This window comes from Pleurodeles waltl, chromosome 6 (genome assembly GCF_031143425.1).
Source record: "Pleurodeles waltl isolate 20211129_DDA chromosome 6, aPleWal1.hap1.20221129, whole genome shotgun sequence".
Lineage (NCBI taxonomy): Eukaryota > Metazoa > Chordata > Amphibia > Caudata > Salamandridae > Pleurodeles > Pleurodeles waltl.
This window is the reverse complement of record NC_090445.1, coordinates 4004521-4026543: the sequence shown is the minus strand read 5'-3', so window position 1 is coordinate 4026543 and position 22023 is coordinate 4004521. Positions and strand designations below refer to the sequence as shown.

Here is a 22023-nt window from a genome sequence, read left to right as displayed (position 1 = left end):
AATAGGAAAAAGTGAGAAGAAATAAAGGTATTTCTCCTCATTACGCCTCTCCTGGGGAGGCGTATCTTTTTTGGCACATTCTTAGGTTTACAAGTCGTTGCAAATCTGGGAATGCATCATAATTCAAGGATGTTGCATGGGACACCCATGGAAACAACTCCCTAGCGCAAAGTAATTTAATGCAACAATCTGCACTCCGATACATTACTCGCGATACATGAAGCCACGCAAGGTGGCCTTGCATAGTTCATAAATCTCACGTAAGGTTTGCATCCTTCTTGCTGCGTTGTGCTGCACTGCGTCAGGGCAGGAAGGCGTGGCATTGAAGTCCTTCAGCACACTCCTGTCCTCTGCCCCTACAGTGGTGCAAGATGGGCTGCAGTGCAGCATGCAGGGGCACCTTCCTGAGCAAAACAATCCTGGGGGCTCTTTCCTCCGTCTGTGCATGCTGCAGAATGGCACATACTTAGAAAGGAGGAAACAAGGACAAATAAATGCATTTCTCCATGTTATGCCTCCACTGGGAAGGTATGAGGTTGTGGAACATTCCCAGGTTTACAAGTTCTTGTAAATCAGGGAATGCATCAAAATCCATGGGAGTTGTATGGGAACACCCACGCAATGCCCATGGAACACCTTCCAACAGCAGAGTAAGGCAACACAGCAATTTGCTCTGTGTTGCCTTACTTCATGTTTTTGGAGCCACTCCAAGCCACGCAAAGTGGCTTTGTGTGGCTTCAGAAATATGGCTTACAGTTTGCATCACACATGTACCACGTTGCATGGTGCAAGCATGACGCAAATTGCTCATAAATATCCCCCTTAGTTCTTGGAATGAAAGAGGTGTTTTTTCAGACCTCTCCAGAACTTGAGGACACGTGTCCTTGGAAAACTACCTGTGGGGGCAGCTGACACTGACTTTTTAGCGTGTATATGGCTGGGTGGGCAGAAGGCCGTGGTTGGCTAACCCAGGCTCCTGGAGGGTGAATGTGGCAGGAAGATCTTATCTGGTGTCCATGCATGGTCAAACTGGGACAGAAAGCAGGCTCTGGCTCCAAAATAAAAGTGCCCCCTCCATTATTGAATTATGTAGCCACAAAAGTGGCCCACGTTTGCAAATTGAGGCAGTTAAAAACCAGTTATATAAGTGTTTTGCAAGGTACGGAACACTGCATGGATTTGAGCTTGCCGCAGGCAAAGCTTGTTTTGATATTGAGTAATCAAGTATAAAAACCAGCCCAGTAAAGCATAAAACTACATCAGAAAAGACACAGACACTAGACTGGTTTTTGTCTCACTTTTACAGTCAAAGAAACTGGAAACAAGCTGTCCGATCCAGGCCACGCCTTTCGGGGGTTGTCCAACGTGGTGGGCATTGCTCAGACTGACACAAGCAGCAGATAGTTCAAGGGAGTATGGAGCGTACAACTTCTGTAATGCTGAGGTAGGCGGGCAGCAGGTTTCATGGTTCTCGCCAGTAAGGAAGTGAGTCAGAAGGGGAATCTTGGGTGTTTGGGGGGCAGATGGTTTCGGCATGTAGAGAGTCACCTTTTCTTTCTTATTTGAGGGCGTCCAAAGCTGCGCTCACCTGCTGGAATACCTGATCCACAGAACCCTCTGCGTTGATCTGCAGGAGACAAAGATATCCACAGTCCTGGTCAGAGGGGCAGTCTTTGTCATGTTCCTCTCACAAACTTCTTTAATGTCTGACCTATGATCCCCTCTATGCTCCATCATATGAATCCCACTTCTCTGTCACATGATCCCCTCCTAAGAGCCCCTCCAAGGTCCGTCCCATGAATCTCACTTGTCAGTTCCATGATCCCCTCCAGTGAACCCCTCCAAGCTCCGTCTCATGAATTCTGCTTTTCCGTCCTATGACCCCCTCCGATGATTACCTCCAAGGTCCATCCCATGAATCCCGCTTTGCAATCCCGGGGTCCCCTCCAATCATCCTCTCCAAGCTCTGTCTCATCAATCCCGCTTTACCATCACATGATCCCCTCCTATGATTATCTCCAAGCTTCATCTCATGAACCTGAATTCTCTGTCTTATGATTCCCACCTTTTACACTCCCCTCCATGCTTTGTGTCATATGCTCTGCTTATCGATCCCATGATTGCCTCCTACAATCCCCTCCATGCTTCGTCCCGTGAACTCCTCTTCTGTGTCCCATGATCTCCTCTTATAATCACCTCTAAGTCCCATCCCATGAACTCAAATAATCTGTACTATGATCCCCTCCTTTGATCTCCTCCATGCTCTGAATCATGCACCCCGCTTCACCATCCTGTGATCCTGTCTCATGATCCCATCCATGTTCTTTCTCATGCTTTCCATTTCATGATCCCCTCCCTAATGCCCTCCACGCTCCACTTTATGTTTCTCATGCCCTATTCCCTTCCATGATCCTCTTCATTATACTGTCACCAGCTGTCCCATGCGTACTGTTTGGTGATCCCCTCCATGCTCCTCTCGGTGTTGTCACCTAAGGTCCCCGCCTTTCATCCTCTCTATGCTCCGAATCATGCCCCGCCTCTATATCCCATGATCCCCTATCTTCAAAGGGAGACAGTGATGTCTGGAGAAGGGAATGGGTGAGGTCTGGAGAAGGGAGGACACGAGGTGTGGAGGAGGTGGAGTCTTGAAAACGAAGGAGATGAGGTCTGGAGAAGAGAGAAGGGGAGGAAGGGATGTCTGGAGAAGGGAGGAAGTGAGTTCTGGAAGAGGTGAGGTTGAAGGAAGGAAGGAGGTGAGTTCTGAAAGAGGTGAGGTGTGAGGAAGGGAGGAGGTGAGTTCTGGAAGAAGGTAAGGTCAGGAAAAGGGAGAAGGTAAGATCAGAAGGAAAGAGGTGAGGTCTGGAGGAGACGAGGTCTGGAGAAGGGAGGAGGGGAGTTGTGGGACTCATGGCATACCATAAGTATGGATTTTATTTCTGATCTCCCAGCTTCCAATGGACACACTGTCATATGGGTGGTTGTAGATTACCTAACTAAAATGGCTCATTTTGTTCCAATAAAATGCCTCCCTACGGCTTCCAAGCCAAGCTCTCTGATTTGTTTGTCCAACACATTGTACGGCTTCATGGGTTGACCACCACAATTGTTTCGGATCGTGCCCCCAATTTATATCACGGTTTTGGCGTAGCTTCTGTTCCTCTGTCAGTATGGACGACCGTTTGTCCTCTGCATATCATCCACAAACGGATGGGCAGACGGAACGTGCCAATCAATCACTGAAGCAAATCCTGAGAGGTTAAATTGACACATGGTGTACTGAGTGGGATAAGGCTTTACCTCTTGTTGAATTTATATATATCAATAGTGTCCTCATGGCTACAGGAGTATTCCCATTTTACTGTTTGTTTGGTCTGCACCCAAGAATGCTACCTATAACTGGGTCCCAAACGTCCACAAGAGTCCCATCAGTACAGAAACACCATAAAGAGTTACAGGAGATTCAAAAGCAAGTACAACATCATTTTAAATTCTACCATGCTCAAGTAAAAAACAAGCAGACAAAAGGAGACCTGCTCCCTCTTATCAGATAGGAGATCAGGTGTGGCTCTCATAAAAAAATCTCCATCTTGCAGGATCCAGAAAATTAAACCCCCGATTTCTACACTATTTATTGGATTAGAAAGGCTATGGGCGTGAGGACAATTCCTGGGAACCTGCGTCCACAGTTCATGCTCCACGTCTTACTAAAAAATTCCATCTCCTGCACCCTTCTAAGCCCTGCCCTTTGGGAGGGTCCTTGGTGGGGAGGACTGTTGGGAATCCCCAAGGTGCCTCCTGCGTTATCTGTCAGCATCCCAGGGATTAGGGTTAAATCATATCTCTGTTCTTGGTTAAACCTTCATGTTTCTAAGTAAACATAATGTGCTGTGTTACACAGTTGGTTTTTATCAATGCTTGTTTTACCAATGCTTGTTTGCTAACGTGAGCAGGTGTAGACATGTGCTTCTAATTGGGTGTGGTGTAGACATGTGCTTCTAATTGGGTGTGGTGACTCGTCCACATGTGTAAACTGAACTGCTTTCCTGATTGGCTATAAATAGCAGAGTGAAGCATGCCTCCATGTTTGGCTTTGTTTTGCTTCCTGATCTCAGCATCTGATTTGGCAGTCCAGCCCCGGCTGTCATCCTCGTATTCAGGACTTTTGAAGCATTCTTTTCTTCGTTCCTGTACCAGCTGACACCAGGCATTCCTCCAGCACTCCAGAAAAGACTGCAGCTAAGTCTCTAGTATTCTCCAGGGAGTTTGTTCTTTGAGCGCTGTGCTTTCCTAGAACTCGTGTTTTTCAGACCTCGTATTTTGGCAGAGCGCTTATCTTGAAGAGAAAAATGCACTTCTGAACATTCTAGATTATTATAGTAGTTACTTGCCTAAATGTGCTTCACAAAATCTGCTTGAGCTCAAGTACTACAAAAAGTGACAGTGCAATTTTAAAAGAGAATTACGTGACTGGTCTTTCTCTAATAGCATAACTCTTGGATATAAATTGTGTCATTCATGCCTGTGTTTCAGGTATGAAGAATTTGCTTTTGATGGGTTTTCACACATACAGTGAAACCAAACCAAACTGTGCCAGCCTAACTGTTTAAACCCAGAGTGGACATTTGTATTTCTTCGATTGTTTTTGTTCCATTTAGTTTAACCCTATGCATGCAGGAAAGTTATATATGATATAATCAATGCACATGTTTGTCTTTCTAGAGCATGATAAGTGCAACCACAGTATTAATTGTAGTGTGCAACAGTGGATCTCTGTGAAGCCAGCCCTAGTGTTGCAGTACTTATTGTTATGGTTCTCAGTTTGGGTTTTTGGTAAAGTTATTATTATCCAAGAAAAGTGCTGGAGCATCCGGGTGTTCTTCTACCCCTCCTGTGCCCATATCAGAAAGAGGGATTCAGTTTCAAGGAAGTTGAGTGCACTAACTCTACTACCACTCTGTCACACCGACCTGGCCCCACCGAAGATACAGGGGCCCGTATTTATACTTTTTTTAGCACCGCATTTGCGCCGCTTTTTTTACGCAAAACGGCGCAAACCTACAAAATACAATGGTATTTTGCAAGTTTGCGTCGTTTTTGCGTCAAAAAAAGATGCAAATGTGGCGCAAAAAAAGTATAAATACGGGCCAGGGTGCCTGGCTGGACCGGCAAGACATGGCAGTGTTTTGTCTCCTTCTCTTCCACTCATCCTTTCCTTCTGGGACACTTGCCGGGGTTTCTGTGTCCACCAGGAAGTGCTGAGAGGTGTTCCAGGAGGTTGGGGGGCATACCATCATCCCTGCAGACATCCTGCTTTTCAGGTGAGTGGCCCCGTCTCGACATTGTCAGGAGAAGGGAGAAGGTAAGATCAGAAGGGAACAGGTGAGGTCTGGAGGAGGTGAATTCTGGAAGGAGGTGATTACTGGAAGATGTGAGGTGTGGAGAAGGGAGTAGGTGAGTTCTGGAAGGAGGTAAGGTCGGGAGAAGGTAAGATCAGAAGGGAAGAGGTGAGGTCTGGAGGAGGTGAGTTCTGGAAGGAGGTGAGTTCTGGAAGAAGTGAGGTGTGGAGAAGGGAGGAGGTGAGTTCTGGAAGGAGGTAAGGTCAGGAGAAGGTAAGATCAGAAGGGAAGAGGTGAGGTCTGAAGAGGTGAGGTCTGGAGGAGTTGAGGTCTGGAAGAGGTAAGGTTGGGAGAAGGGAGGAGGTGAGGTGTGGAGGAGGTGAAGTCTTGAGAAGGAAGGGGATGAGGTCTGGAGAAGAGAGGAGGGGAAGAAGGGAGGTCTGGAGAAGGGAGGAAGTGAATTCTGGAAGAAGTGAGGTGTGGAGAAGGGAGGAGGTGAGGTCTAGATGGAGGTAAGGTCAGGAGAAGGGAAAAGATAAGATCAAAGGGGAAGAGGTGAGGTCTGGAGGAGATGAGGCCTGGAGAAGGGAAGAGGTGAGTTGTGGGAGGAGGTGAGGTCAGGAGAAGGGAGAAGGTAAGATCAAAGGGAAGAGGTGAGGTCTGCAGGAGGTGAGGTCTGGAGAAAAGAGGGGGCGAGTTCTGGAAGGAAGTAAGGTCAGGAGAAGGGAGAAGGGAAGATCAGAAAGGAAGAGGTGAGGTCTGGAGAAGGGAGGAGGTGAGATGTGGAGGAGGTGAAGTCTTGAGAAGGAAGGAGATGAGGTCTGAAGAAGAAAGTGGATGAAGGGAGGTCTGGAGAAGGAAGGAGGTGAGGTCTGGAAGAGGTGAGGTGTGGAGAAGGGAGGAGGTGAGTTTTGGAAGGAGGTAAGGTCAGGAGAAGGGAGAAGATAAGATCAGAAGGGAAGAGGTGAGGTCTGGAGGAGATGAGGTCTGGAGAAGGGAGGAGGTGAGTTGTGGGAGGAGGTGAGGTCAGGAGAAGGGAGAAGGTAAGATCAGAGGGAAGAGGTGAGGTCTGGAGGAGGTGAGTTCTGGAAGAGGTGAGGTGTGGAGAAGGGAGGAGGTGAGTTCTGGAAGGAGGTAAGGTCAGAAGGGAGAAGGTAAGATCAGAAGGGAAGAGGTGAGGGTCTGGAGGAGGTGAGGTCTGGAGAAGGGAGGAGGCGAGTTGTGGGAGGAGGTGACGTAAGGAGAAGGGAGAAGGTAAGATCATAAGGGAAGAGGTGAGGTCTGGAGGAGGTGAGTTCTGGAAGGAGGTGAGTTCTGGAAGAGGTGAGGTGTGGAGAAGGAAGGAGGTGAGTTCTGGAAGGAGGTAAGGTCAGGAGAGTGGAAGATCAGAAGGGAAGAGGTGAGGTCTGGAGGAGGTGAGGTCTGGAGAAGGGAGCAGGTGAGGTGTGGAGGAGGTGATGTCTTGAGAAGGAAGGAGATGAGGTCTGTGGAAGGGATGAGGTGAGGGAAGGGGTGGGATAGATGTATATGTGGGGAAAACATCAGTTGTGGTCCAGAGAATGCAAGGTGAGCAGAGGGATTGCATACCTTTCGAACTATACCCCGGGTGTCGTATAAAGCGATGACGGGCTCTGTAGCTTTGTAGAACGTTTCCAGGCGTGTTTTAATGGTCAGTTCGTTATCATCTGCTCGGCCACTGGTCTCGGCCCGCTTCAGGAGCCGCTTCAACATTGTCTCCGCCTGAACATCGATGTAGAGCAGCAGCGATGGTGGACCGATCTGTGGCAAGAAACACAAATGAATCATTTCATTCACTCATTCAATCATTTATTCACCCATCCCTGCTTTGGCTTGATGGGAGTCCATTCAAACATGCAGGTTTGCTTCACATGGTATTATATTTTATTGCAACGTTTCTATGGAGTTTATTACCCCGGTGTGGCACACAAGGACTTGCCTACATGTGTTGCATGCCTCTGCCTGTAGGATGTGTGGTTGGAAGTGTGTCGTCCTTGTTTTGAGCCTATATGGATGTTTCCATATCATGCAGGATGACCACCAGGATGTGGTTCCTGTGTTGTGGGACTCAGCGCTAAGCAGTGTGATAGGTGAAGGGGTTACGAGAGAGAGAGAGAGGTCCACAGTTTGTGGTTTTCTGTAAGGTGGCACCCTTGACCAGCTCCGCAGCTGCCTTTATAGTGTTTCTTCGCAGCCGATTCCACTTGACTGGTTACTGCGCCTGGTTGTCCATCCTGGGATATTTAGTTTAACGTTTATGGTCCTGAGCCGGTGTGCCTTAGAGGGGGGACTGGTGGAGAGATCTGCTGGGACTGACAAAGTTAATATCAACCTATATCTGATTGTCATTGTGAGATGTCAAGAAACAGTCCTAGTGTGTAACTAGTTGAGACCTTCTGTGTAGATTAAAGCCATCCATTGGCCGCAGTCCTGCCGCAGATCTCTTCAGTTATTCCATGTCTGCTCAGGTGGTGATATCTAGTTTATTGCTATGAATTGCTACAGTACTGGTAGATGGACATTACCCATAGCAGTTTTGTCTTATGTGAGCGTGTCAAGCAGTATATGGAAATAATTACGCTCTCTGCATGAACTACAATTGATGGTTTAAACACTGAGTTTTATGATATTAGCAGGAGCCTGGAGGGTGATATATTGTATTGTTATTGCATGTGGTGCTGGTAATACCGCTCAGACCGCGGAGTGTAATGGTATTAGTGGGAGACCAAAGGGTGATGTATTGTTATTGCATGTGATGCTGATTATATTTCCCCGACCACGGAGTATTATGGTATTAGCGGGAGCCCAGAGGGTGATATATTGTATTGTTACTGTATGTGGTGCTGGTGATATCCCACAGACCGCAGAGTGCTATGGTATTAGCGAGAGCCCAGAGGGTGATAAATTGTATTGTTATTGCATGTGCTGTTGGTGATACCTCTGAGACCGCAGAGTGCTATGGTATTAGCGGGAGTCTAAGGGGTGAAATATTGTACTGTTATTGCATGTGGTGCTGATACTACCTCTCGGACCGTGGAGTGCAATGGTATTATCAAGAGCCCAGAGGGTGATATATTGTACTGTTACTGCATGTGGTGCTGATGATACCTCTTAGATTGCGGAGTGCTATGGTATTAGCAAGAGCCCAGAGGGTGATATATTGTATTGTTATTGCATATGGTGCTGATGATACCTCTCAGACTGTGGAGTGTTATGGTATTAGATGGAGCCTAAAGGGTGAAATGTTGTATTGTTTCTGCATGTGGTGCTGATGATACCTCTCAGACTGCGGAGTGCTATGGAATTAGTGGGAGTCTAAGCAGTGAAATATTGTACTGTTATTGCATGTGGTGCTGATGATACCTCTCAGAGTGCTATGGAATTAGTGGGAGTCTAAGGGGTAAAATATTGTACTGTTATTGCATGTGGTGCTGATGATACCTCTCAGAGTGCTATGGAATTAGTGGGAGTCTAAGGGGTAAAATATTGTACTGTTATTGCATGTGGTGCTAATGATAACTCTCAGACCGCGGAGTATTATGGTACTAGCCAGAGTCTGGAGGGTGATATATTATACTGTTACTGCTATGGTGCTGATGATCTCATGATACCCCTCCGACCACAGAGTGCTAAGGTATTAGCGGAAGTCTAAGGGGCGAAATATTGCATTGTTATTGCACGTGGTGGTGATGATACCGCTCAGACCGCGGAGTGTTATGGTATTAGCGAGAGCCCAGAGGGTGATATATTGTAGTGTTATTGTATGTGGTGCTGATGATACCTCTCAGACCGCGGAGTGTTATGGTATTAGATGGAGCCAAAAGGGTGATATGTTGTATTGTTACTGCATGTGGTGCTGGTGATACCTCTCCGACTGCGGAGTGCTATGGAATTAGTGGGAGTCTAAGCGGTGAAATATTGTACTGTTATTGCATGTGGTGCTGATGATACCTCTCAGAGTGCTATGGAATTAGTGGGAGTCTAAGGGGTAAAATATTGTACTGTTATTGCATGTGGTGCTGATGATACCTCTCAGACCGCGGAGTGTTATGTACTAGCCAGAGTCTGGAGGGTGGTATATTATACTGTTACGGTGCTGATGATCTCATGATACCCCTCAGACCATAGAGTGTTATGGTATTAGCGGAAGTCTAAGGGGTGAAATATTGTACTGTTATTGCATGTGGTGCTGGTGATACCTCTCAGACCGCGGAGTGCTATGGTATTAGCAGAAGTCTAAGGGGTGAAATATTGTACTGTTATTGCATGTGGTGCTGATGATACCTCTCAGACCGCGGCGTGCTATGGTATTAGCGAGAGCCCAGAAGGTGATATATTGTATTGTTATTGCATGTGGTGCTGGTGATACCTCTCAAACCGCGGAGTGCTATGGTATTAGCAGAAGTCTAAGGGGTGAAATATTGTACTGTTATTGCATGTGGTGCTGATGATACCTCTCAGACCGCGGAGTGCTATGGTATTAGCGAGAGCCCAGAGGGTGATATATTGTATTGTTATTGCATGTGGTGCTAGTGATACCTCTCAGACCGCGGATTGCTATGGTATTAGCAGAAGTCTAAGGGGTGAAATATTGTACAGTTATGCATGTGGTGCTGATGATACATCTCAGACCGCGGAGTGTTATGGTATTAGCGAAAGCCCAGAGGGTGATATATTGTATTGTTATTGCATGTGGTGCTGGTGATACCTCTCAGACCGCGGATTGCTATGGTATTAGCAGAAGTCTAACGGGTGAAATATTGTACTGTTATGCATGTGGTGCTGATGATACATCTCAGACCGCGGAGTGTTATGGTATTAGCGAAAGCCCAGAGGGTGATATATTGTATTGTTATTGCATATGGTGCTGATGATACCTCTCAGACTGTGGAGTGTTATGGTATTAGTGAGAGTGTAAGGGGTGAAATATTGTACTGTTACTGCATGTGGTGCTGATGGTACCTCTCAGACTACGGAGTGCTATGGTATTAGCGAGAGCCCAGAGGGTGTTATATTGTATTGTTATTGCATGTGGTGCTGGTGATACCTCTCAGTCTGTGGAGTGTTATGGTATTAGATGGAGCCTAAAGGGTGATCTATTGTATTGTTATTGCATATGGTGCTAATGATACCGCTCAGACTGTGGATTGTTATGGTATTAGATGAAGCCTAAAGGGTGATATATTGTATTGTTATTGCATGTGGAGCTGATCATATCCCACAGACTGGGAGTGTTATGGTATTAGTGGGAGTCTAAGGGGTGACATTTTGTATTGTTATTGCATGTGCTGTTGGTGATACCTCTGAGACCGCGGAGTGCTATGGTATTAGCGGGAGCCCAGAGGGTGATATATTGTATTGTTACTGTATGTGGTGCTGGTGATATCCCACAGACCGCAGAGTGCTATGGTATTAGCAAGAGCCCAGGGGGTGATATATTGTATTGTTATTGCATGTGCTGTTGGTGATACCTCTGAGACCGCGGAGTGCTATGGTATTAACGGGAGACTAAAGGGTGAAATATTGTACTGTTATTGCAAGTGGTGCTGATGATACCCCTCAGACCGCGGAGTGTTATGGTATTAGCGAGAGCACAGAGTGTGATATGTTGTAGTGTTATTGCATATCGTGCTGGTGAAACCTCTCCGACTGTGGAGTGTTATGGTATTAGATGAAGCCTAAAGGGTGAGCTATTGTCTTGTTATTGCATGTGGTGCTGATGATACCTCTCAGACGGCGGAGTGCTATGGTATTAGCGAGAGCCCAGGGGGTGATATATTGTATTGTTATTGCATGGGCTATTGGTGATACCTCTGAGACCGCGGATTGCTATGGTATTAGCGGGAGCCCAGAGGGTGATATATTGTAGTGTTATTGCATGTGGTGCTGATGATGCATCTCAGACTGTGGAGTGTTATGGTATAAGATGGAGCCTAAAGGGTGATATATTGTAGTGTTATTGCATGTGGTGCAGATGATACCCCACAGACTGGGAGTGTTACTGTATTAGCTGGAGTCTGGAGGGTGATATATTGTATCGCTACTGTGTATGGTGCTGACAATATCATGGTAGCCCCAGTCCTCAATGTATTTTTGTATTACCCGGAGTCTGGGAGGTGATACAGTTAATTGTTATTGCATGTTCTGCTGATGATAACCCTGATGTGGCGTTCAGGAGCTGTACGCTGGCCAGCACGTTCCCCGGAGTACACGGTTAGTGGTTGTTTCAGTGATTAATGTTGGTTATTGGGATTAGACCTGTGCGCCTAATCAGGCTATCTAATGCCTTCACAGCACACTCCCTGTGATAGTGTAGTGAATCCTAGTTCATTTTAATGAGAAACAGGGGTTATCTCAGCCTTTGGCTTGCAGACGCGGTCCCCCGTCACCTGGTGACTTTTACCCTCCTTGACTTGCTTGGTTGTAGTGCATTTATTTAATTATATCTTTTAAGATGGCTGCCTTGTTTCTAGTTAGGCCCATGTTTTAGATTCCTGTTATCAGTGCCACTGCGCTAAGGCATCAATATCAAGTGACGAAGACAAACAAACTGTAGGTGTTCACATTAGGCACTTTCCCTCTTCACGCTTGCGAGGGAATTGTTTACATTAATTACCGTCCCAAGCATTTCTGTTATCTATTGTTTGGGAACAACCTACGTCAGGGGTCCAAGTAGATCTTTATAAATACTCCTCACTTTACCGGATAGTCAGAGGGATTCCGACCAGACGCCATCGTTGCTATTGATGCTGCATGTCACCTTGACACTGACCCAGTCTTTGTGTCCCTACGAAGTCTGAGCTAGAGACCTCATTCCAAGGTAACAAGGGTGGGGGGGGGGCTCTTCTCACAGACATGGCATTGGCAGGTTGAGGTTTAACACACCTCATGTTATTTCATGATATTGCAAGATGGTGGGGGTCTTCGTATTATTGACTCTCGTCTTTACCATTCTGTTCCTCGCACTGTTCATTATCCTAATCATTGCAGCCCATGCAACATATCGCAGATTGCAGTTGCGTTAAAATAAAAACTATTGAAACTTTACCGCACCTTCGTTATTGCCTGTGTTTGGTTAAAACATGATATATCTGTGAGAAAGGGGTAATCTCCGTTTAACCACAATACTCACTGGGATGTCTTATTCTCGAGTCCATGCATAAAGGCTGCCACAAATCACCGTTTACTATTTGTGAGAAGGTAGCCTCTTTCTAGCCTTGTTACCCCCACTTTTGGCCTGTTTGTGAGTGTATGTCAGGGTGTTTGTCACTGTTTTCACTGTCTCACTGGGATCCTGATAGCCAGGCCTCAGTGCTCATAGTGAAAACACCATGTTTTCAGTATGGTTGTTATGTGTCACTGGGATCCTGCTAGTCAGGACCCCAGTGCTCATAGGTTTGTGGCCTATATGTATGTGTCACTGGGACCCTGTCACACAGGGCCCCAGTGCTCATAGGTGTGCATGTATATGTTCCCTGTGTGGTGCCTAACTGTCTCACTGAGGCTCTGCTAACCAGAACCTCAGTGGTTATGCTCTCTCATTACTTTCAAATTGTCACTAACAGGCTAGTGACCAATTTTACCAATTTACATTGGCTTACTGGAACACCCTTATAATTCCCTAGTATATGGTACTGAGGTACCCAGGGTATTGGGGTTCCAGGAGATCCCTATGGGCTGCAGCATTTCTTTTGCCACCCATAGGGAGCTCTGACAATTCTTACACAGGCCTGCCACTGCAGCCTGAGTGAAATAACGTCCACGTTATTTCACAGCCATTTTACACTGCACTTAAGTAACTTATAAGTCACCTATATGTCTAACCTTTACCTGGTAAAGGTTAGGTGCAAAGTTACTTAGTGTGAGGGCACCCTGGCACTAGCCAAGGTGCCCCCACATTGTTCAGAGCCAATTCACTGAACTTTGTGAGTGCGGGGACACCATTACACGCGTGCACTACATATAGGTCACTACCTATATGTAGCTTCACCATGGTAACTCCGAATATGGCCATGTAACATGTCTATGATCATGGAATTGCCCCCTCTATGCCATCCTGGCATTGTTGGTACAATTCCATGATCCCAGTGGTCTGTAGCACAGACCCTGGTACTGCCAGACTGCCCTTCCTGGGGTTTCTCTGCAGCTGCTGCTGCTGCCAACCCCTCAGACAGGCAGCTGCCCTCCTGGGGTCCAGCCAGGCCTGGCCCAGGATGGCAGAACAAAGAACTTCCTCTGAGAGAGGGTGTGACACCCTCTCCCTTTGGAAAATGGTGTGAAGGCAGGGGAGGAGTAGCCTCCCCCAGCCTCTGGAAATGCTTTGTTGGGCACAGATGTGCCCAATTCTGCATAAGCCAGTCTACACCGGTTCAGGGACCCCTTAGCCCCTGCTCTGGCGCGAAACTGGACAAAGGAAAGGGGAGTGACCACTCCCCTGACCTGCACCTCCCCTGGGAGGTGTCCAGAGCTCCTCCAGTGTGCTCCAGACCTCTGCCATCTTGGAAACAGAGGTGCTGCTGGCACACTGGACTGCTCTGAGTGGCCAGTGCCACCAGGTGACGTCAGAGACTCCTTGTGATAGGCTCCTTCAGGTGTTAGTAGCCTTTCCTCTCTCCTAGGTAGCCAAACCCTCTTTTCTGGCTATTTAGGGTCTCTGTCTCTGGGGAAACTTTAGATAACGAATGCATGAGCTCAGCCGAGTTCCTCTGCATCTCCCTCTTCACCTTCTGATAAGGAATCGACCGCTGACCGCGCTGGAAGCCTGCAAACCTGCAACATAGTAGCAAAGACGACTACTGCAACTCTGTAACGCTGATCCTGCCGCCTTCTCGACTGTTTTCCTGCTTGTGCATGCTGTGGGGGTAGTCTGCCTCCTCTCTGCACCAGAAGCTCCGAAGAAATCTCCCGTGGGTCGACGGAATCTTCCCCCTGCAACCGCAGGTACCAAAAAGCTGCATCTCCGGTCCCTTGGGTCTCCTCTCAGCACGACGAGCGAGGTCCCTCGAATCCAGCGACACCGTCCAAGTGACCCCCACAGTCCAGTGACTCTTCAGCCCAAGTTTGGTGGAGGTAAGTCCTTGCCTCACCTCGCTGGGCTGCATTGCTGGGAACCGCGACTTTGCAAGCTTCTCCGGCCCCTGTGCACTTCCGGCGGAAATCCTTCGTGCACAGCCAAGCCTGGGTCCACGGCACTCTAACCTGCATTGCACGACTTTCTAAGTTGGTCTCCGGCGACGTGGGACTCCTTTGTGCAACTTCGGCGAGCACCGTTTCACGCATCCTCGTAGTGCCTGTTTCTGGCACTTCTCCGGGTGCTACCTGCTTCAGTGAGGGCTCCTTGTCTTGCGCGACGTCCCCTCTCTCTGCAGGTCCAATTTGCGACCTCCTGGTCCCTCCTGGGCCCCAGCAGCGTCCAAAAACGCCAAACGCATGATTTGCGTGTAGCAAGGCTTGTTGGCGTCCATCCGGCGGGAAAACACTTCTGCACGACTCTCCAAGGCGTGGGGGATCCATCCTCCAAAGGGGAAGTCTCTAGCCCTTGTCGTTCCTGCAGTATTCACAGTTCTTCAGCCTAGTAAGAGCTTCTTTGCACCAACCGCTGGCATTTCTTGGGCATCTGCCCATCTCCGAGCTGCTTGTGACTTTTGGACTTGGTCCCCTTGTTCCACAGGTACCTTCAGACAGGAATCCATCGTTGTTGCATTGCTGATTTGTGTTTTCCTTGCATTCTCCCTCTAACACGACTATTTTGTCCTTAGGGGAACTTTGGTGCACTTTGCACTCACTTTTCAGGGTCTTGGGGAGGGTTATTTTTCTAACTCTCACTATTTTCTAATAGTCCCAGCGACCCTCTACAAGGTCACATAGGTTTGGGGTCCATTCGTGGTTCACATTCCACTTTTGGAGTATATGGTTTGTGTTGCCCCTATCCCTATGTTTCCCCATTGCATCCTATTGTAATTATACATTGTTTGCACTGTTTTCTAAGACTATACTGCATATTTTTGCTATTGTGTATATATATCTTGTGTATATTTCCTATCCTCTTACTGAGGGTACACTCTAAGATACTTTGGCATATTGTCATAAAAATAAAGTACCTTTATTTTTAGTATAACTGTGTATTGTGTTTTCTTATGATATTGTGCATATGACACTAAGTGGTACTGTAGTAGCTTCACACGTCTCCTAGTTCAGCCTGAGCTGCTTTGCTAAGCTACCATTATCTATCAGCCTAAGCTGCTAGACACCCTATACACTAATAAGGGATAACTGGGCCTGGTGCAAGGTGCAAGTACCCCTTGGTACTCACTACAAGCCAGTCCAGCCTCCTACATTGGTTGTGCAGTGGTGGGATAAGTGCTTGAGACTACTTACCACTCTTGTCATTGTACTTTTCATAAGAGAAAAATATACAAAACAAGGTCAGTGTATATACACATAGCCAAAAAGTTTTGCATTTCCTCTTTTCACTCTTTTCTAAGTGCTGAAAAGTACTCCTAAACTTTCAAAAAGTTCTTAAAAGTTTAAAAAGTTTTTTTCTGTCTTTCCAAAAAGTTCTGAAAACTTTTTTCTCTTTGTCTATCACTTTAACTCTCTAAAAATGTCTGGCACAGGCCAAAAAGTTGAACTGTCCAAACTTGCATATGATCACCTTAGCTGGAAAGGAGCAAGGAGTCTCTGCATAGAGAGAGGTTTGAGTGTAGGGAAGAATCCTTCCTTAGAACTGTTAATTAATATGCTTAGAGTACAGGATAAGGCCATAAGTGCCCAATCTGTAGAAAAAGTAGCTAATGGTTCTCAATCTGATCCAGGGACTCCCCCAGGAAAAGGTTCAGGAAAGAAACTTCTCAGCCTGCCCATTACTAGACAGTCTAGCATAGTTGGTACAGAGGTTGAATCACATCATACTGATGATGTGCTCTCACATTATACTGGTAGCCAAGCTGTTAGGGTGCCCTCTGTAAGGGACAGGTCTCCTTCTGTTCATTCCCATCATACCTCTGTATCTAGAAATGTCCCTCCCACCCACCCTGATGACAGATTGTTAGAAAGGGAGCTCAATAGATTGAGAGTGGAGCAAACCAGACTGAAGCTCAAGAAGCAACAGCTGGATTTGGATAGACAGTCTTTAGAAATAGAGAGGGAAAGACAGAAAATGGGTTTAGATACCCATGGTGGCAGCAGCAGTATTCCCCATAGTCATCCTGCAAAAGAGCATGATTCCAGGAATCTGCATAAGATAGTTCCCCCTTACAAGGAGGGGGATGACATTAACAAGTGGTTTGCTGCACTTGAGAGGGCCTGTGCTGTACAGGATGTCCCTCAAAAGCAGTGGGCTGCTATCCTATGGCTATCATTTACTGGAAAAGGTAGGGATAGGCTCCTTACTGTAAAAGAAAATGATGCTAACAATTTCCAAGTTCTTAAGAATGCACTCCTGGATGGTTATGGCTTAACCACTGAACAGTACAGGATAAAGTTCAGAGATACCAAAAAGGAGTCTTCACAAGACTGGGTTGATTTCATTGACCAGGCAGTGAAGGCCTTGGAGGGGTGGTTACATGGCAGTAAAGTTACTGATTATGACAGCCTGTATAACTTAATCCTGAGAGAGCATATTCTTAATAATTGTGTGTCTGATTTGTTGCACCAGTACCTGGTAGACTCTGATCTGACCTCTCCCCAAGAATTGGGAAAGAAGGCAGACAAATGGGTCAGAACAAGGGTGAACAGAAAAGTTCATACAGGGGGTGACAAAGATGGCAATAAGAAGAAAGATGGTGAAAAATCTCAAGATAAGCATGGGGATAAGGGTAAAACCAAAGATCCCACTTCAAATCTTAAACACTCTTCAGAGGGTGGGGATAAAACAAATTCTTCCTCTTCTTCCCAACCTGCACACATTAAAAAGCCTTGGTGCTTTGTGTGTAAGAACAGAGGCCATAGGCCAGGGGATAAGTCCTGTCCAGGTAAACCCCCTGAGCCTACCACCACTAATACATCAAGCTCTAGTGCCCCTAGCAGTAGTGGTACTAGTGGTGGGACTGCTGGCAACAGTCAAGCAAAGGGTGTAGTTGGGTTCACTTATGGGTCCATAGTGGAAACTGATGTAATCAGTCCCAAGACAGTTTCTGTCACACCTAGTGGCATTGGCCTTGCCACACTGGCTGCTTGTCCCCTTACAATGGATAAGTACAGGCAGACAGTTTCAATAAATGGTGTTGAGGCCTTGGCCTACAGGGACACAGGTGCCAGTTTCACTTTGGTGACTGAAAACCTAGTGCCTCCTGAACAACACATCATTGGACAACAGTATAAGATTATTGATGTCCATAACTCCACTAAGTTTCTTCCCTTAGCTATAATTCAGTTTAGTTGGGGTGGAGTTACTGGCCCTAAGCAGGTGGTGGTATCACCTAGCTTACCTGTAGACTGTCTCTTAGGTAATGACCTAGAGGCCTCAGGTTGGGCTGATGTAGAGTTTTATGCCCATGCAGCCATTGCTGGGCATCCCTGAGGAATTGTTCCCTCTCATTTCAAGTGAAATGAAAAAGCAAAGGAGAGAAGGCCTGAAAACTCAGGATCCCTCTCCATCAACAGGTAAAAAGGGTATCACAGTATCCCCTAACCACCCTACCATTCAGGATACTATTCCTGTGGTGGGAGAAACCTCTCCTGGGGTGGCACCTGTTCCAAGGGAATCATCAGCTGGCAAAGCTGGACTCCCTGAGGTGGAAGTACCTCTCTGTGGGATAACTAACATTGGTGACAAAAAGAGCACCATTTTAGTTAACATGGAGCATCCCTCCAACCCTCCCAGAGAAACTTTAGTGCAGAAACCCTGTACTGCCTCACAACACTTAGGACAGCATCCCTGCCCTAGTGTGGAGCTCATAGGACAGCATCCCTGCCCTGCTCCAACTCAAGAGAAACAGCATCCCTGTTCTCTCTTCCAGCCAAATGGACAAAGTTTTTGCCCAGCCATGGCTTTTCTGAGACAGCATCCCTGTCTGGCATTTCCATCACTACAAATAGGTTCAGTGGACAATTCCCACTGCTCTAAACTAAAACTTACTGATAGAAACTCTGAAAATACATCTTCACATTGTTGCTTAGCTAAAAAACTTCAAACAGGGTGGTTTACATCCCCACAGGGAAGTAACCATATAGTGGATGATAAAGGGAGTAACCAGTCTATTGCAGAGCTACTCTCTACTTATCACCACTTAGACAATAAAGTCTCAACTGGCCAAGGTTAGCCTTATTGTCCTTCGTTTGGGGGGGGGTTGTGTGAGAAGGTAGCCTCTTTCTAGCCTTGTTACCCCCACTTTTGGCCTGTTTGTGAGTGTATGTCAGGGTGTTTGTCACTGTTTTCACTGTCTCACTGGGATCCTGATAGCCAGGCCTCAGTGCTCATAGTGAAAACACCATGTTTTCAGTATGGTTGTTATGTGTCACTGGGATCCTGCTAGTCAGGACCCCAGTGCTCATAGGTTTGTGGCCTATATGTATGTGTCACTGGGACCCTGTCACACAGGGCCCCAGTGCTCATAGGTGTGCATGTATATGTTCCCTGTGTGGTGCCTAACTGTCTCACTGAGGCTCTGCTAACCAGAACCTCAGTGGTTATGCTCTCTCATTACTTTCAAATTGTCACTAACAGGCTAGTGACCAATTTTACCAATTTACATTGGCTTACTGGAACACCCTTATAATTCCCTAGTATATGGTACTGAGGTACCCAGGGTATTGGGGTTCCAGGAGATCCCTATGGGCTGCAGCATTTCTTTTGCCACCCATAGGGAGCTCTGACAATTCTTACACAGGCCTGCCACTGCAGCCTGAGTGAAATAACGTCCACGTTATTTCACAGCCATTTTACACTGCACTTAAGTAACTTATAAGTCACCTATATGTCTAACCTTTACCTGGTAAAGGTTAGGTGCAAAGTTACTTAGTGTGAGGGCACCCTGGCACTAGCCAAGGTGCCCCCACATTGTTCAGAGCCAATTCACTGAACTTTGTGAGTGCGGGGACACCATTACACGCGTGCACTACATATAGGTCACTACCTATATGTAGCTTCACCATGGTAACTCCGAATATGGCCATGTAACATGTCTATGATCATGGAATTGCCCCCTCTATGCCATCCTGGCATTGTTGGTACAATTCCATGATCCCAGTGGTCTGTAGCACAGACCCTGGTACTGCCAGACTGCCCTTCCTGGGGTTTCTCTGCAGCTGCTGCTGCTGCCAACCCCTCAGACAGGCAGCTGCCCTCCTGGGGTCCAGCCAGGCCTGGCCCAGGATGGCAGAACAAAGAACTTCCTCTGAGAGAGGGTGTGACACCCTCTCCCTTTGGAAAATGGTGTGAAGGCAGGGGAGGAGTAGCCTCCCCCAGCCTCTGGAAATGCTTTGTTGGGCACAGATGTGCCCAATTCTGCATAAGCCAGTCTACACCGGTTCAGGGACCCCTTAGCCCCTGCTCTGGCGCGAAACTGGACAAAGGAAAGGGGAGTGACCACTCCCCTGACCTGCACCTCCCCTGGGAGGTGTCCAGAGCTCCTCCAGTGTGCTCCAGACCTCTGCCATCTTGGAAACAGAGGTGCTGCTGGCACACTGGACTGCTCTGAGTGGCCAGTGCCACCAGGTGACGTCAGAGACTCCTTGTGATAGGCTCCTTCAGGTGTTAGTAGCCTTTCCTCTCTCCTAGGTAGCCAAACCCTCTTTTCTGGCTATTTAGGGTCTCTGTCTCTGGGGAAACTTTAGATAACGAATGCATGAGCTCAGCCGAGTTCCTCTGCATCTCCCTCTTCACCTTCTGATAAGGAATCGACCGCTGACCGCGCTGGAAGCCTGCAAACCTGCAACATAGTAGCAAAGACAACTACTGCAACTCTGTAACGCTGATCCTGCCGCCTTCTCGACTGTTTTCCTGCTTGTGCATGCTGTGGGGGTAGTCTGCCTCCTCTCTGCACCAGAAGCTCCGAAGAAATCTCCCGTGGGTCGACGGAATCTTCCCCCTGCAACCGCAGGTACCAAAAAGCTGCATCTCCGGTCCCTTGGGTCTCCTCTCAGCACGACGAGCGAGGTCCCTCGAATCCAGCGACACCGTCCAAGTGACCCCCACAGTCCAGTGACTCTTCAGCCCAAGTTTGGTGGAGGTAAGTCCTTGCCTCACCTCGCTGGGCTGCATTGCTGGGAACCGCGACTTTGCAAGCTTCTCCGGCCCCTGTGCACTTCCGGCGGAAATCCTTCGTGCACAGCCAAGCCTGGGTCCACGGCACTCTAACCTGCATTGCACGACTTTCTAAGTTGGTCTCCGGCGACGTGGGACTCCTTTGTGCAACTTCGGCGAGCACCGTTTCACGCATCCTCGTAGTGCCTGTTTCTGGCACTTCTCCGGGAGCTACCTGCTTCAGTGAGGTCTCCTTGTCTTGCGCGACGTCCCCTCTCTCTGCAGGTCCAATTTGCGACCTCCTGGTCCCTCCTGGGCCCCAGCAGCGTCCAAAAACGCCAAACGCATGATTTGCGTGTAGCAAGGCTTGTTGGCGTCCGTCCGGCGGGAAAACACTTCTGCACGACTCTCCAAGGCGTGGGGGATCCATCCTCCAAAGGGGAAGTCTCTAGCCCTTGTCGTTCCTGCAGTATTCACAGTTCTTCAGCCTAGTAAGAGCTTCTTTGCACCAACCGCTGGCATTTCTTGGGCATCTGCCCATCTCCGAGCTGCTTGTGACTTTTGGACTTGGTCCCCTTGTTCCACAGGTACCTTCAGACAGGAATCCATCGTTGTTGCATTGCTGATTTGTGTTTTCCTTGCATTCTCCCTCTAACACGACTATTTTGTCCTTAGGGGAACTTTGGTGCACTTTGCACTCACTTTTCAGGGTCTTGGGGAGGGTTATTTTTCTAACTCTCACTATTTTCTAATAGTCCCAGCGACCCTCTACAAGGTCACATAGGTTTGGGGTCCATTCGTGGTTCACATTCCACTTTTGGAGTATATGGTTTGTGTTGCCCCTATCCCTATGTTTCCCCATTGCATCCTATTGTAATTATACATTGTTTGCACTGTTTTCTAAGACTATACTGCATATTTTTGCTATTGTGTATATATATCTTGTGTATATTTCCTATCCTCTTACTGAGGGTACACTCTAAGATACTTTGGCATATTGTCATAAAAATAAAGTACCTTTATTTTTAGTATAACTGTGTATTGTGTTTTCTTATGATATTGTGCATATGACACTAAGTGGTACTGTAGTAGCTTCACACGTCTCCTAGTTCAGCCTGAGCTGCTTTGCTAAGCTACCATTATCTATCAGCCTAAGCTGCTAGACACCCTATACACTAATAAGGGATAACTGGGCCTGGTGCAAGGTGCAAGTACCCCTTGGTACTCACTACAAGCCAGTCCAGCCTCCTACACTATTTGCGTTTTTGATGAGGTGCTGCTAGTGAGCCGGAAGGGTTGGGATGACGGCTGCAACTTATTGTAGGATAGGCAGAGTCGCTTACAATCATAAGTACTGTCATCCTTGAACCAGCAGTCTTGCCTGGAGCAAGAGTCCAAACTACGACAGCAGGTGACATTATTAGGCATTCGGCGTCATTTCTGGTGCAGCGGGCGTGAATTCATACATCTGGTTGGCGCAGTGAT

General features: G+C 47.4%; 1 protein-coding gene across 2 annotated transcripts in view; it reads right to left on the bottom strand.

The window, feature by feature from the left end:
- Positions 1–1283: 1283 nt before the first annotated feature.
- Positions 1284–22023, bottom strand: part of AK1 (adenylate kinase 1) — a 77801-nt gene continuing 57061 nt past the window's right edge. For both annotated transcript variants that reach the window (XM_069236952.1, XM_069236951.1), the window contains 2 exons: positions 6924–7115; positions 1284–1627 (listed from right to left, as the gene is read on the bottom strand). In XM_069236952.1, coding sequence (XP_069093053.1) covers positions 1559–1627; positions 6924–7115 — 261 coding nt within the window. In that variant the 3' untranslated portion in view covers positions 1284–1558. The remainder of the gene's footprint in view (positions 1628–6923; positions 7116–22023) is intronic.